This window comes from Mus pahari, chromosome 5 (assembly GCF_900095145.1).
Source record: "Mus pahari chromosome 5, PAHARI_EIJ_v1.1, whole genome shotgun sequence".
NCBI lineage: Eukaryota > Metazoa > Chordata > Mammalia > Rodentia > Muridae > Mus > Mus pahari.
In genome coordinates this window covers 113,293,790-113,308,989 of record NC_034594.1, presented here as the reverse complement: position 1 = coordinate 113,308,989, position 15,200 = coordinate 113,293,790, and the positions used below count along the sequence as shown (strand labels likewise).

Sequence of the window (15,200 nt, the reverse complement as noted above, 5' to 3'; positions counted from 1 at the left end):
TTTTCCCCTTTCTCTTCTCTCTCTTCTCTTCTCCCCTCTCTTCTCTTCGCCCTTTGCCTGTTGGAAGCTTATGCTCTCCCTCTCAAGAGCATTAAAGCGTTGCTGTAGAAGGATCCTGTTTGTGTGCCGCGTCATTTCTTGCTGGCGGGAAGGTAGCGCGGGACAGGGGATCAGATGGTTTGATGCTGGGCAATAAAAACTTCATCTGTGGGCAATTTCCCTCACTAGAACACATCATACTAACAGAACACTGTTATCCAACAAAGTCTTCATCAGACCCGACTACTGTACCCTAGGCCTTTGCTTGCTTTCTGTTGCTATGACACTGATGAAACTCCCCTTCAAGAGAAAAGGATTTATTACATCACCCAGGTCAGAGTCCATCATCAGTGGAAGCTAGGGCAGGCACTCAAGCAGGAACCTGAATGGAGGAGCGTGGCTCACTGGCCTCCTTCCACGCTCCTAGTCAGCTGCCTTTTTTACACCTCTCAGGACCACTTGCCCAGGGTGGTACTGCCCACTGTGGGCTGGCCCATCAATCATTAATCAAGACAATATCACACAGCCATTCTCACAGGCCAATATGATAGATGCATGTCCTCAACTGAAGTTCTCTCTTCCGGAAAGTACCACATTGTCAGAACCTAAGCAGCACATGGGGCTGTGACCTATAATACAGTCTGCAGGCAAATGTTGTCTTTGAGTAAGACTTTTATGTCTAAAGTAAACACTTTCATTTTAAATTCCCTTTATATAATCAACAAAGTATAAACAAAAAATACTTAGTGTGATAAAATATACACATTTCAAATTAAACAGTGTTAAGTATAGCCAGAATATTTTTTTTCAACATTTCTCTGAACTTTCTAGAGTGAAAGGGGGAGAAACAGAAGGCATAAGCTTACCTTGACTGTATACACCCACTGCTGATATGACCTCGGGCTCCCTGGAACATATAAAAATTAGATGCCAGGGATAGCCACTAAAAGGTAAAACCAGAAGCACAGCTCACCCAGAGGCAGCATGCACAGCAGCCCAGCAGGCCCCTTTCCTGGCCTGTTGTGAAACCAGGACCCGGTCCTGAGAGTGAGTTCACCAGGCCATCAGAACTCACAACAATAGCACTGTTCTTCATTCACACATGAACCTAAGGCTTCCCTAGATTCTCTCATTTAAATATTTGCCTTGCAATGGAATATATAGCCTATTGAAATTCAACATGCCTATACATCTAAAAAATATTTTTTCAAAGTTTTATGTCTATTGTTTTAAAAAAATGTTTGTTTTATACAGTTAGGTTCACTTAAAACATTTCAAGTGTTGGAGAAGAATCAAGGGAAACAGGAAATTGGGAAATGCAGAAAACCATGAGGACAAAAAAATGGTTTCGTAATTTTTAAATAGCAATGTATACTAATAGGGCTTGTATCTTACTGTGACTAAATGACACTTTTATGTCTAAAAATAGTCTAACTTTCTAAAAGTAAAACCATATGGCTGGGAGGAAATAGGAGGAAAGGATGCCAGGGTTATGAATGAGCTCGTCTACCAGAATTCCTTCTAACAGAATCTGACAGTGCCGGCTGAGGAGGAGGCCCAGGGGTACAACACTTGCTGTGAAACAGGACTTGAGAAAAGAAGCCAGGTGTGGTGGCACACACATGTCATCCTAGTGCTAGGATGGGAGACATGAGCACATTCCTCAGAGAGACACAGGCCACTGAGACGCTGTCTCAAAAACTACAGTATATGGAGAGCGAGGGATAACGAATGTCTAAGGTTGTCCTTTGGCCTCTTGTCCAGATGTATGGTACCTACCTAGAGCCCAGAGATACACAAATGTGCACCAAAACTCTTGTTAATAAACATGCTCACTTATAAATATCTATTTAGTCAATGAAATGATATTATTTGCCAAAAGAAAACATATCTGCTGCTGAAGAGAAGGCTCAGCAGTTAATGACACTTGCTCCTGAAGAAGACCCAGGATCAATTCCCAGCACCCACCTGTTAACTCACAACTGTTGGTGACTCTGGATCCAGGGATCTAACACTCTTCTGGCCTCTAAGGGAACAATGAATGTGGTGCACATACACACATGTTGCAAAAACTCTCATACACTTAAGCTAATAACCCTCCCCCTAGAAAACAAAAATAAACACACATCTGACATAGTCTTCAAAACCAACTGATTTCAGTTAAATTTTAAACTACTTTCTTAACTTTTATGATGCATAATCTCCAAAACAGGAAAAAGATCATCATTAAGAATAAAGTTTCAATGGCTACACAATTACTGTTGCACAAAGGACCCCACAAAATACAGCATGTATCTTTTTATGCAGTTGTATCTTTGTTTTATGAAAGAAAATATAGCAGGACGAGCAAGAATGTTAAAGGCATTAGCCTGCTCAGAACTAAGACTAATGAGCTGACTTTGGGCCCCAGAACCCACACATAGTGGGTGAAAGCCAAATCTTGCAAGTTGCCCACTAACCTACACACATGCAATGGCATGCATGCACAGCTCCCGTGCGCACGCATGCACACACACACACACACACACACACACACATACACACACACACACACACACACTTACACACACACACGCATGCAGACATATGCACAATTGGTAACTGATGTAAATACTTGCTACTATGAACCAGTGCTACAATAGGAGCCTGTCTGACATAGTAGTCAGCTCATAATTGGTACTGTGACCTCGGCCTAGGAGTTTCTTGCTATTTCTGAAATATTAACAAGAGTTGGGCACTGAAAGTGTTTGGTTCTAAATTAATTTTTATCCTTCAAATCTTTCCCTCACTTAAAAGCCAAGAAACAACTTCACTGTAACAAAGATTTTTTGCAGAACTTTCTCCTTTTTATTAAACAAGAAAATCCAGGGTCAAAACCATTATGACTTCATCCCCAAAGATTCAGGTGCATATTTCCTTCGCAAAATGATAAAAAACATTCAAGTTATCCTATCGATTTATTTTTCACATACATTTTAATTTATTACCAATCAAATCTCATCTTTCATCTAGGTTATTCTTTACATTTAAAAAAAAAAAACTTTTTGGGATAGTGTCTTTTCTAGCCCAAGCTGGTCTCCAACTCACTGTAAACTGAGACTGGCCGTTGGCCTCAAGTCCCCAGGCTCCCAGCTCCAGGTGTGGAATCCCAGGTGTGCACACACCCTCATCAGGTCATGTGCCTTCTACTTCTTCCTCACATATGACTGCACAGAAATTATCCACTAGGGGTTATACATTATTTACTATTATAATGTGTGGTGTTTATTTTTCCAAAATGAATTTTAGAAAGCAGAAGAAAAACAGAACAGTATGATAATAACTTAAGGTTCAAGAATAATTGTCAACTCAGAAAAAAATACTAATATATTAACAACATAGAAACAGTCATGATAAACATAGCATGTTATAGGAGGAACTCAAATGTCTTACTTGAAATTATGAGGTATAAGTTCATATTCAGCTTTTATAGGTTATAAGATGTTTTCATCTACTGTAAATGCTCTGCATTTCCCTACTGTAAAAGTGCGCAAAACAGGCAGTGCCAATGAGAAAGACAAGGTTTCTGGTTGTGCTCTGGACTTCTAGAGTGCAGGGTCAACCAATAGATGACTAGCAGTCAACAAAAATTAAGAATCAGGTATTATAAATCCTGATTCATTGTTTCTTCAATGCCAAAATGCCACCCCTAGGACTGCTTAGTAACAGAACAGAACAGATCAAGTTATCCAGGGACTCCCTCCTCCTAGTTTCAAAAAAGATTACTTTCTAAAGGAAAGGGGGTGCTCAGAGTTGGGGCTCTGAAAAGAATACAAGTCAGGAAAATGGGGGCTGGGGGAGTTGGATATCAAGGAAGGAAGGGGTTAGAAGGAAAGCAGTAAGGAGGGGGTGGGGAGTAGTGGGCAGGCTGGGTTAAGTGGGGGATGAGTAGGAGAGCGAGGTAGAGAAGGGGGCACAGGGAGAATGAGCAACACTAACCACTTCTCAAAGTACCACAGGGAGACCTACTATCATAGATGATTCCCAAATATACATAAATGTAAACAGTTTAAGTGGAGTCGCCTTATAAAGGGGTACAATGTCCTTCCTAAACAAAATAGTAACCAAATTTAAAAAATAATAATAATAAAAGAACTCCTATTTTCTTTTCCATTTCAAATCTTCATGAATCACACATTTTTTTTTCTAAAAACAATCTATGTATTTCTAAGACAATGTAAAATACAAATAAAATTAGCACTTGACTGGCATAATTTTTAAAAATACCTTCTTATTCACTGAAATTGATAACTATGGAAACGGGTTGTTCTTTTGGTCAAGCATTTGCTCCCTCAGATTAGAACATGGGAGTTGGAAATTTTAGTTAAAATAAATAGCTGGAATTAAGTAGAGCACTCTAAGTCAGATACGGACCAACCCTCATATCCTTTTATGATAGAATATAAATATCCATCATATTCACTATAACACTGCTATTTTTAGTGAATACATAATAAAAATAAAATGAATTAGCTATTCTTATGTGCCTTCATCTCTCTTTCTTTCTGTGGTTTCTGGACTAGCAGTTATTACAGAACTTAAGTGTATAAAAGGATCATAATAGCTCTCCCCCATTACTGTCACAAGATGTCATCTTCAATTCTACAAAAGCTACCAGCCCCACGGGTCATAAAGATAATGAGACAGCAGTTATGTAAATACTGCGTAGACGCCTCAAGCAATGTGTCCATAAGCTGACAATATTTTGCTTGTCTGGTTTGAAAAGTAAAAGGCGTCATTTTAACACAAATGTCCCATTGAAGCTGGATTTCTGCCCATGAGCAAGCGAGTTTGAGTGAGCGGGATGGGAGCTGAATGGACCCATGGAGCTCCCTTGCTGAGTCAGACAAACTAACTTTCCCAAGCTAGTGTATCTCCTGAGGTGCTGCACTTCTACTAGGTGAAGTCCTATGGCTGCCAAGTTCATCGGCTCTTCTTTGAGGAAAGTATCTTCACCCACTTACTTCTATGCTTTATGGCAGACACTAGGTAGTGTTTAAGAATGAAAGTAAAGTGTGAAACTTGCAGATATGTACTTATTTCTTTTTATCTTCTCAATTTTAGTAACTACTCAAATGACTAAAACCCTGCCTATCAAGGCAAACCAACAAAGAGGTCAAAACGAACACAGCGAGACAGCGAGGGCAGGTATGTTGTCCACGTGGTGCTCACAGCATACAGAGCAGTCACAGTGTGCACTCAGCAATCCTCCTTGGAAGAATCACTGAGACTCTGGAGGACGCTGCATGCCAGGACTGCACAGCAGGACATCAGCTGACAGCAGGCCAGCTCAGAACTCACTGCCTGCCTACACAATACAGCACTGGAGACTCACATTCGGAAGATAGTCTAGTTTGGGAATGGGAAAGTTAAAACTTTTCTAATCCTACTGCAGTCTGTAGACCACGAATTGTACAGATTCTCACTTACCACTTACGGAAGCCGGCAGCATGCACACAGGCATTCCGGCATTTTCAGCTGCACTACACTGCACTATTTCAACCAGTCTCAGTTCCAAACTCACTCAGACAGCAAGCACCCATCACATTCTAGCAGAAGCTACCATTAGGTGAGAAATGGGTAAAGGTTATAAATTACTTGGTTTTCTGTTATTTTCAACAATACTAAGAGATTATTAGAGCCAATATCTACTAATTTATGACACAACCTTCCTGCTTTGAAAATTAATCTCACAAAAATAAGCCCATAGCAAAACTCATATGAGATGAGAATTCTACATAAAACAGTGTGTGTTTAGGAGGAAATAATTGTTTATAAAAACAGTTATCGCTCTCTCCTCCAGCAGAGCAAGATGTCCAAAAGAAAGAAGGCCAAAGGGAAAAGGGGGGGCGGCCCCCACTGTCATCAATAAACAGGAGGCCAAAAAGGTGGTCAGTCCTTTGTTTGAGAAAAGGTCCCAAAACTTCGGCATTGGGCAGGACATCCAGCCAAAGGAGATCAAACACGCTTCGTCAAATGGCCCCGCTACATCAGGCTGCAGTGGCAAGAGCCATCCTCTATAAGTGGCTCAAAGTACCTCCTGCCATTAACCAGTTCACCCAGGCCCTAGACAGGGCAACAGCTACTCAGCTGCTTAAGCTTGCCCATAAGTACAGACCAGAGACAAAGCAGGAGAAGCAAAGGCTACTGGCCCGTGGTAAGAAGAAAGCTGCTGTTAAAGGGGACGTACCAACTAAGAGACCACCTGGCCTCTGAGCAGGGGTCAATACAGTCAGCACCTTGGTGGAGAACAAGAAGGCTCAGTTGGTGATGATTGACCATGACATAGACCCCATTGAGCTGGTGGTTTTCCTGCCTTCCCTGTGTTGAAAGATGGGGTGCCCTACTGCATCATCAAGGAAATGGCCAGGCTGGTGCTCCTGGTCCACAGGAAGATATCCACCACTGTTGTCTTCACACAGGTTAACTCGAAAGACAAGGGTGCTCTGATAAGCTGGTGGAAGCTATTAGGACCAATTACAATGACAGATACAATGAGATCCGCCGCCACTGGTGAGGCTACGTCCTGGGTCCTATGTCTTTGGCTTGCATTGCCAAGTGGGAAAAGGCAAAAGCTAAGGAACTCACCACTAAACCGGACTACATGTGCACTAAGTTTTGTGTACATAAATATAATTACAAAATTATCTTCCAAAAAAAGAAGGCATATATCAGAGACAAACACAAAAGTCAGATATCTAGGTAATTGCTCCCGAGAGTATCCTACCTCCACAGAAGCCACCCGAAGTGATCTCTTCTTCGAAAATATCAGAGAAACCTCTTCCTGCATTAAGCTTTGCCAGGCGACCATCAATAAACTGAAATTTAAAAGTTTCAAATGTTAATTTTTCATTTTTATAACATTAAAAATTACTTGTAAGTAGAGAAAAATGAGGGGAATGGGTAAAGTAGCGATGTCAAAAACAACCACAGGAACCATTTTTATTAACAATTTACCGAAAAGAAAACCACATACTACATATAATTCTCTGCATAGATATACATATATAGTTTTAATAAACTTTTTTCTTCCCAACTGATAATGTTTAATTCAAGAACTAAACACCTAGAAAAAAACTCTAATACCAACAGAAGCCTTTTCTTAAATTGTTGGCCAGGGCTGTCAGAGACTCCCCAAACATACAGCTTATGCAACTAAGACACCATGTGCTTAAAGAACAGGGTCAACCTGATGTGCTTAGTTCTGCAGTGACTGATGTGCTGGGGTGGTGATACCCAGGGGGTTTCCCCTTCTCAGAGGAGGAGGAGAGGGGAGTGGTGGGAGGATCTATGGGAGGGGCACTGGGAGGAGAGGTGGGGCTGATACTGGGATGTAAAATGAATAAGTAAATAAATTAATGAAAATGATAAAAATCATTCCAAGGGCTATTAAAAACTTTTAAAACAAACAACAATTAACAGGAATGCCTCCACCCTGAGAACTAGCTCTTATAGTATGAGAAGGCACCATGGAAACTTCCTGAGGGGAGAGGCAACCAGTCTAAGCCAGCTAGGACCACATCAACAATAAGCATGGCACAATAACCCTAAGGGGGCAGAAGTGGCACACACCCCATGTAAACAACGGCTCTCAAAGTGTTAAGACTTACTTAAGAGAAGGGAAACTGTACCTAGTACTGGGAACCTAGGTACCCACCAGTGCCAGTAGCATGGAAACTGGAAGAGAGCCTACAACCACGGATTTACTAAGCCAGCATAATTCCTAACAACAATCAGTAAATATCTGTCCTTATAATCACAGGTGAGGAGAGTCCTCAGTTCTCATAAAGGAAAGCTCTCTTTTCAACAGATGGAGATCATGACAGAAAACTACAAACAAAGTGCAGAGTTGTGGAGCCCAGTCCCCATGGATAAATCTACAAAGTACTCCCACACCTAAAGCTCAGGGAATGTTGCAGAACAGAGGGCAGAAAGATGATAAGAGCAAGAGGATCAGCGAGTTTGCTCTGGGACTGTGTCTCCTAGGAATATTAGAAGCTCCACCCATAAAGTCTCACCAACATGACTGCCCAAACACGAGGTGAACAAAAATGACAGTAATGGACATGCCAAAGAGTATGGCAAAAAGCCCAAGAAGCCCCAACTCTACACATGAACCACAGACAACAGAGCAAAGCTGGGAGTGAGAACAGTGGTCTTCAACACCAGGGCAGGGCACAAATGTCTGGCACACAGTCTTAACTACTGCTGTGGTTTAGTGCTAGTTGTAACACGTAGTCTTCCTCTGCTTGGTCCCAGACACACAGTTTAAATGGAACGCAGCTGAAGGGATAAAGAAGGCTTAGACGATGTTAAAGGCCATACATTTTTACTTGACTTTAAAGGTAAATAATTACATTGCTATACCATATCAACATTTTAACTAGAGATCAAAGTCAGTAATATGATGTTGGTGTCTTCTCTGTATACAGTAAGTGATTAACTTGAAAATAAGACAGTTAAAGACATGTAAAATTTCACTTGCACATGTTTTAACACAGCAGTATAAATCAAATTAAAGAGATGTAATTCCATGGGCTAAGAATCATTTTTTAAAATATCAGGTGAAAGGAAAATAATAAATTTAAAGCAATATATTACTTGCAAAGAGGACAAACTAAGCCATCCTTTTAAGGGACTTAATTTGTTCTAAAAGATTAAGAGTTTAAGACTTTTTAAAAGGTTTTCCTTTTTGTTTAGGGAACATAATCCATTCATTTTATTAAATGAGTGGAATAGTTTGAGTCAAAAGGGGGGGGGGGATAAATCCCAAACCTATCTAGGGATTGTGCAGTTCTAAGCATGAGTAACTAGTTTATGTAACTAGTGAGTTGGGCCCACAAAAATTAATCACTTGATAAAATGTCATGTGCTATCACTGATTTTGCAAACATCCTGTCAGTGAGAATCAGACACTTCTCAATGTACACAGAATAAGTGATGTTTTCAAATACACATATAGATTATAAATGCAGATATACATATATTGACACCAGGTATAGATATCTGGAAAAGGGTATTAATGGAGGGGAAAGCTGAACACCAAGTTCTCTTAACTATTTTAACAATGTCTATTTCAATAACTGCTTTTCCTTTTAAATTATTTTTTCCCAAACCGACCTGGCTTGTAGCTACCCCACTGTGGTATCTCTGCAACCATTCAGAGTGTGTAAGAGACCAAACAGTTTTAGATAAAGCTGCATACAATTTTGAAGTAAAACAAGCCCTGCCGCCCCCACAGACACACACACACACACACACACACAACCCCATAAAAACCAAAACACCAAAAACCAATCAACCAACCAAAACCGAACTGATATCTGTTGAAAAAATGAGCTCATAATATATTGTTTGAGTTATAGTGACTACTTCATTTAGCAAACATGTTATTTTCAGATAGCTGAAAAACAGTTTTAAATCAGTTTTCTTCTTTACTGCTAGTAATAACAAGTGCTGCTGTCAGCAGTAGTGATAGATATAGCCTCAGATAAGCAATGAGTAGATTTGTAATACAATTTGAAAGATGGCACACTGAACTCTAAAATAAAAAAAAAAATTATAAAATGATAAACTGGCAGGGTGTTGAGGAGATAGCTGGTGAGAAAAACGTTTTTAAAATTCACACACATACACACCCATTACCACTGCTATTGCTACCAACAACAGCATCATCAAAAGAAGCTGGGTTTTGAGGAACAACATCTGAAGTTGTCCTCTAGTCTCCACAAACATGCATACAGACAGACAAGTATACTCACACATGCATACAAACTGACAGATGCACTACACACAGTTCTCAAGACAAGTGAGATTATATATAAGATGAGGAACTACTTCTATTGTACATCTTCAATAGTGGCAAGAAATAGATTTTGTTAACCCGTATGGCATAACATAGTGATGCAGTTTATGAGATAAACATTCTCAAGCAGCAAAGAGTTTCTTGCTCTTCTTTTGATCCTGGTATCACTAAAATCTGTCTAAACATTTCTAATCTTCGCACAGTTGTTTTATAGGAAACTGACTTAATGTAAAAAAAGCCACTTCAGCAAATAGTACTATTCTTAAAAATCCAAAAGGAAAAAAAGTGGCCATAAATTCGCAAAAGAACAAGGTAGGTAGGTATCTGGGAAGGTTTGGAGGGAGAAGAAGGGAGGGAAAATGCAATTAAATATACAATTAATTGGAAAATGTAATACATTTTAGAAACTATACATCATGGCAGCCTTCTTCCCCATGCCCCCAAGTGTATTTTGAATGTACTGTTCTGGTCAGATTCCCAGATTACAGTTGAAATGAGGGATCAGCTGACAAGCACTAAGAGGTAAATGTGTGCTTTCCTTTACTGAATTCCCCCACTTTGGTGTATTTCCAGAATAAATCTAAAAATCCAAAATAAGTCATTATGAACTTTCCATTGCCTTTATGGTCTACACAGGACAGAAATATTTAATTTTCATTCACCTATCAAAATTGGGATGTCAATAATTAGATTTAATGATTTTGATATTTAAAGTATAGTATTTCATTTTGGGAGGGAAAAAAACTCTTAAAAATCACTGTGTTAGGGATAGCAGTAAGTGGTGCAGTTATTTAGCAAGGGTTGTAGTTTGAATAAGAATGGCTTGAATGTATAATCTCCAGGGTATAAAACTCTTTGATAGGATTAGAAGGATTAAGAGGTGTGGCCTTGTTAGAAGAAGTGTGTGACTAGGGGTGGGCTTTGAGATTTCAAATGCCCATGCCAGACCTGGTTTGTCTCTGTCTCTGTCCCTGCCCTGCCCTGCAGTGTCCTCCCCCCCCACCCCCCTTCTCTCTCTGTCTCAGAAAGGTATCCAGAGGGAGAACTGTAGGAGAGGGAGGAGAAACCAGGTACATCTATTTTCAATAAAGGAGAAAAGAGAAAAATACATACTAAAAGTGTGAAGAGATGACTTAGTAATTATTCTCTTCTTTATACTTCAATGTCCAGACATTTCCCGCTCCCTGGAGTCTAGGCAGATGATTTTGCTTCCTAATTTCACCAAAAAGAAATACGATCGAATGGAGAAAGAAGTATACTCAGGAGAGGAGAAGGGTTGTTATTTTATCCCCTGATCTCACCTCCCTAAGTCCACTTCTGAAGCTCCTTACAGAAAGGCAGAGGAGCTGGCAGGCTGGCCTCCATGTCCTCTCCCTCAGGCCTTTAATCACCATCTCCACCTCCACACCAGCAAGGCCTCTGTTATTTGATTAACACCATGAGCACTGACAGTTTAGCCCCCTTGAAATTCTTCACTTGCCAAGTTCTCCCCGATTTCTGCCCCACCTCACTGCTGGACCACTCTCCCTCCCACAGTTCCTGCCTACTCTCCCCTGCTCTGACCTTGGCTATAAAAACACTGCTATTCTATCCGCTGAGGAACCCTGGTTCTTTATCTCCAGTCCAATTTTCTCCTGTGCCTTGTTTATCTGTTTGCCTACCCAATATCTTACTTGACTATCTAATAAACATGTTGAATTTAGCGTTTCTGAAACACCATTTTAGTAAGAACATTTTTAGCCACAATCCTGCCAAGGTCATTTAAGTGACACTGGCACCTGTCTAGCTTCTCCCCTTCTCAGAAAGCATATGATTATCTTTTTAATAGTAAGGCTTTTGAAATATTGTCTGGCCTCCTCATCTAAACAGAAGTATCATTCTGTCCCACTGTCTGTTCCCCATTGGATTAGTTCTCAATTCCAGTGTACAAACAGCATAAATCTCTCTGGGGCTCTGTCTTGGTTACCCCACAGGAGGGCCCTGCTTATGCTCAGACTGTACCATTTTATGTGATGCAGGTAGAGACAGGGGTGTGTATGTAGACATGTGTATATACCATTGCCTCTGCCAGTACTATTTCTCCTGTCTTGTCCTGCTCTGTTCATTTCTCTACATACTTACAACTTAGAGCTCTACATATTTATTTTGTTGCCTCAATCCCTTCTCTCCCCCTTAGGAATGAAGGCAGTTCATCCCTACTTTGCTCTCTAAGATATCGCATCCAGAGCAGGGATGTCTTACAGGGGTTATTCATATATACTATAGAATGGAGGAAAAGGGAGAGAAGGCATAGTAGCTGTCTCTACCTTGTTAATGAGACTTCACGACACTGAGGTTTGAAGGCAGGTCTGAATTGGCAAGTTTAAAGATAAGATTCTGCCGGGCGGTGGCGCACGCCTTTAATCCTAGCACTCGGGAGGCAGAGGCAGGCAGATTTCTGATTTCGAGGCCAGCCTGGTCTACAAAGTGAGCTCCAAGACAGCCAGGGCTATACAGAGAAACCCTGTTTCGAAAAAAAAAAAAAAAAAAAAAAAAAAAAAAAAAAAAAAGAAGATAAGATTCAATAATGTGCCTGTTTTGCAGACTCTCTAGAACTCTGATGAAGGAGGACTGACAGCCATTTGAGTGCTACTTGAACTCAAAGTGCATCTTTTCTCCTGCTATGCTACTGTCCTGTGAATTCTTCTGCACCCAAGTGGTGTGCCCCTTTGCCTCATTTGCTGCTTTATTCCTTTTAATACTGTGGGCTGCATGAACGGTGCCACCCAATGCTGCAAGAGTCGGGAGCCATCGAGGCTGGTCATGCAAGTGTTGCTCTTAGCTGCAAAAGAAGAGCCATCATGACAGAGGTCAATAAGAAAACTGGAGAGTTAGAGCAATTTATTGTTTAGGTTAAAAGCTTTTTAAACATCTCCCCAAATCCCTAGTTAACATCAAAGGAACATATTTGGCTTCTGACCCATTCCTTTTATCCAAAAGCTTACCACGTCAGGGAAAAGGGGTTAAACAGTGAACTAAGAATCTTGCAGATTTTTCATTTCTACACAGAACAAGAAACTGCAGATATCCCCTAATTTATAATACAAGTTTTGATTAATTTTATTATATTCAACTTCAGATTTTTGAGATACTAAAATTGTCACAATACTTTTTAGGCCCATTCCATATAGTAGATAGTTGCTCCACTGTTTTTAATTTGTTCATTATTACTAAATACGTATTAAATACATATTAGGAAATAGAAGTACTTAAGACATAAACCATCATCCATATCATTAAAGAGTCTATAACTCAAAAAAGTCAAACAAAAGAAGAAATGTTATATGGCACAGGTCCAAAGATCCTAAGAAGAAAGGGATTCTGAAAGGACAGGAGGCCCAAACAAGAAGGAGACACTAGTAAGTCTAAAGACTAAGCTATGGAATGCCAGCCAGGGGGAGGATACTTAGAGCAGAAGAGACATAATAAGCACACAGGCATTATTTCGTCAGTAGGCTATTCTTAGAATGAGAATAAAGACCTACTGTATACAACTCACAGCCTAGACTACCCCCAAGTTGTCTAACCACTGGAGTTGGCTTTATAAGTTCAGATGTGGAGCCAAGTTATATATGGTTACCTTGAATAGTAAGACAGATTAAAAGAGACATTCAAAAAGCACCTACTATAAAGTCAGTTTTAACAAAGCTCATTTTTATTTACTTATGTCATAACTCAATATTTTAGTCCTCTATTATAGTTTAGATGCAGAAGAATGAAGACATGAAATAACTGTCACAGAATACATGCCATCTATCTCATTATGGCTAGAGCAAAAATATTTGGCAAATGTAAGAGCTGAAGAGAAAAAAAATTAAAGTCTTTTTGTTCTATAGAGGAACTTGAAACATTAGGCTTCAACTACACTGTAGACAAAAAAGAATGAAAAGAAATAAATATTCCAAAGAGATAAATACTTTAAATGGATGTTTTCCCAATAATAACAATTTGATAGAAAAAATAGAATGACTATTTTCTTGGGGTTTGATGGCCAAAACTTTTCCCAGAATGCAATTATTTATATATTTATTTAGTGCACATTATCTGTGATTTTGTTCTCCTTAGAAAATACTAAAGTTTTCTTTGTTGAAGTAGTAATCTTCCTTACTAATCAAAGAATCACCATTTATCCTTTATTGTGATTAACATAGTAGTTTATGAATATTTTAGATATGAATTCCCTATGTATGTAAAAAAGTGTTATAAATTTTCCTCTGACTTAGTTAGCACTGACCATAGGCAGGATTCTGTGCAGGAAACTCCAGGAAAACATTGTAATCAGATGTGCTCTCAACCTTAGGGAAGCTTGTCATATAATAAGAAAAATAAATCCACTTAGATGACATTTCAATTCTTAACATTTATGCCCCAAGCACAAGGGCCCACATTTCTGTAAAACAAACAGTACTACAGCTTAAATCATATATTGACATTTACACAGTGATACCTCGAAATGTCAATATACCATATATTCACCAAGAGTCGGGTCATCCAGACAAAACCTAAACAGGGAAATACTGGAGCTAACATGCTATAAACCAAACAGACCTAATGGATATTTAGGGAACATTTCATCCAAACACAGAAGAATATACCTTCTCCTCTGCATATCATAGAACATCCTCGATAATTGACCACATACTTGAACACAAAGCAAGGTTTAACAAATACAAGAAAATTGAAATAGTTTTTCTGCATCGTGTCAGACTGTCACGCACTGAAGCTCGATATCAACAACTGAAAACTTACAACTCATAGAAACTGAACAACTCTCTACTGATCAAAAGTGGGTCAAGACAGAAATAAAGGAAAAACATGAAAGACTTCTAGAATACAATGAAGATGAATACACATCATACCCATACCTATGAGACACAATCAAAATGGTACTAAGAGGAGAGTTTATAGTATTAAGTGCCTACATTAAAAAAATTAGAGATATCTCATACTAACAACTTAACAGCATATCTGTAAGCTCTAGAACAGAAAGAAATAAGTACACCCAAGAGAGGTAGATGACAAGAAATAATCAAACTGAGGGATGAAATAAAATAGGGAACAATGAAGAAAAGTGTTGAAACAAAGAGTTGTTTTTTTTGAGAAAATCATCAAGAAAGACAAACCCTTATCCAAACTACCTAAAAGACAGAAAGAGAATAAGAGAATATCCAAATTAACAAACTCAGAAACAAAGGGGGGGGGGCATAACAGACACCAAGGAAATCCAAAGAATCAGTACATACTCCATGAAACTGAAAAAATCTAAAAAAAAAAAAAA

General features: G+C 39.3%; 1 protein-coding gene across 1 annotated transcript in view; it reads right to left on the bottom strand.

Annotated features, from left to right (window-relative positions):
• The window catches only part of Dennd1b (DENN domain containing 1B), a 204,527-nt gene that overhangs the window by 32,554 nt on the left and 156,773 nt on the right, over positions 1-15,200 (bottom strand). Inside the window, exons 16-17 of the mRNA XM_021198568.2 lie at positions 6,806-6,896; positions 906-946 (exon numbers count right to left, since the gene is read on the bottom strand). Of these exons, the coding sequence (XP_021054227.1) occupies positions 906-946; positions 6,806-6,896 (132 nt within the window). The remainder of the gene's footprint in view (positions 1-905; positions 947-6,805; positions 6,897-15,200) is intronic.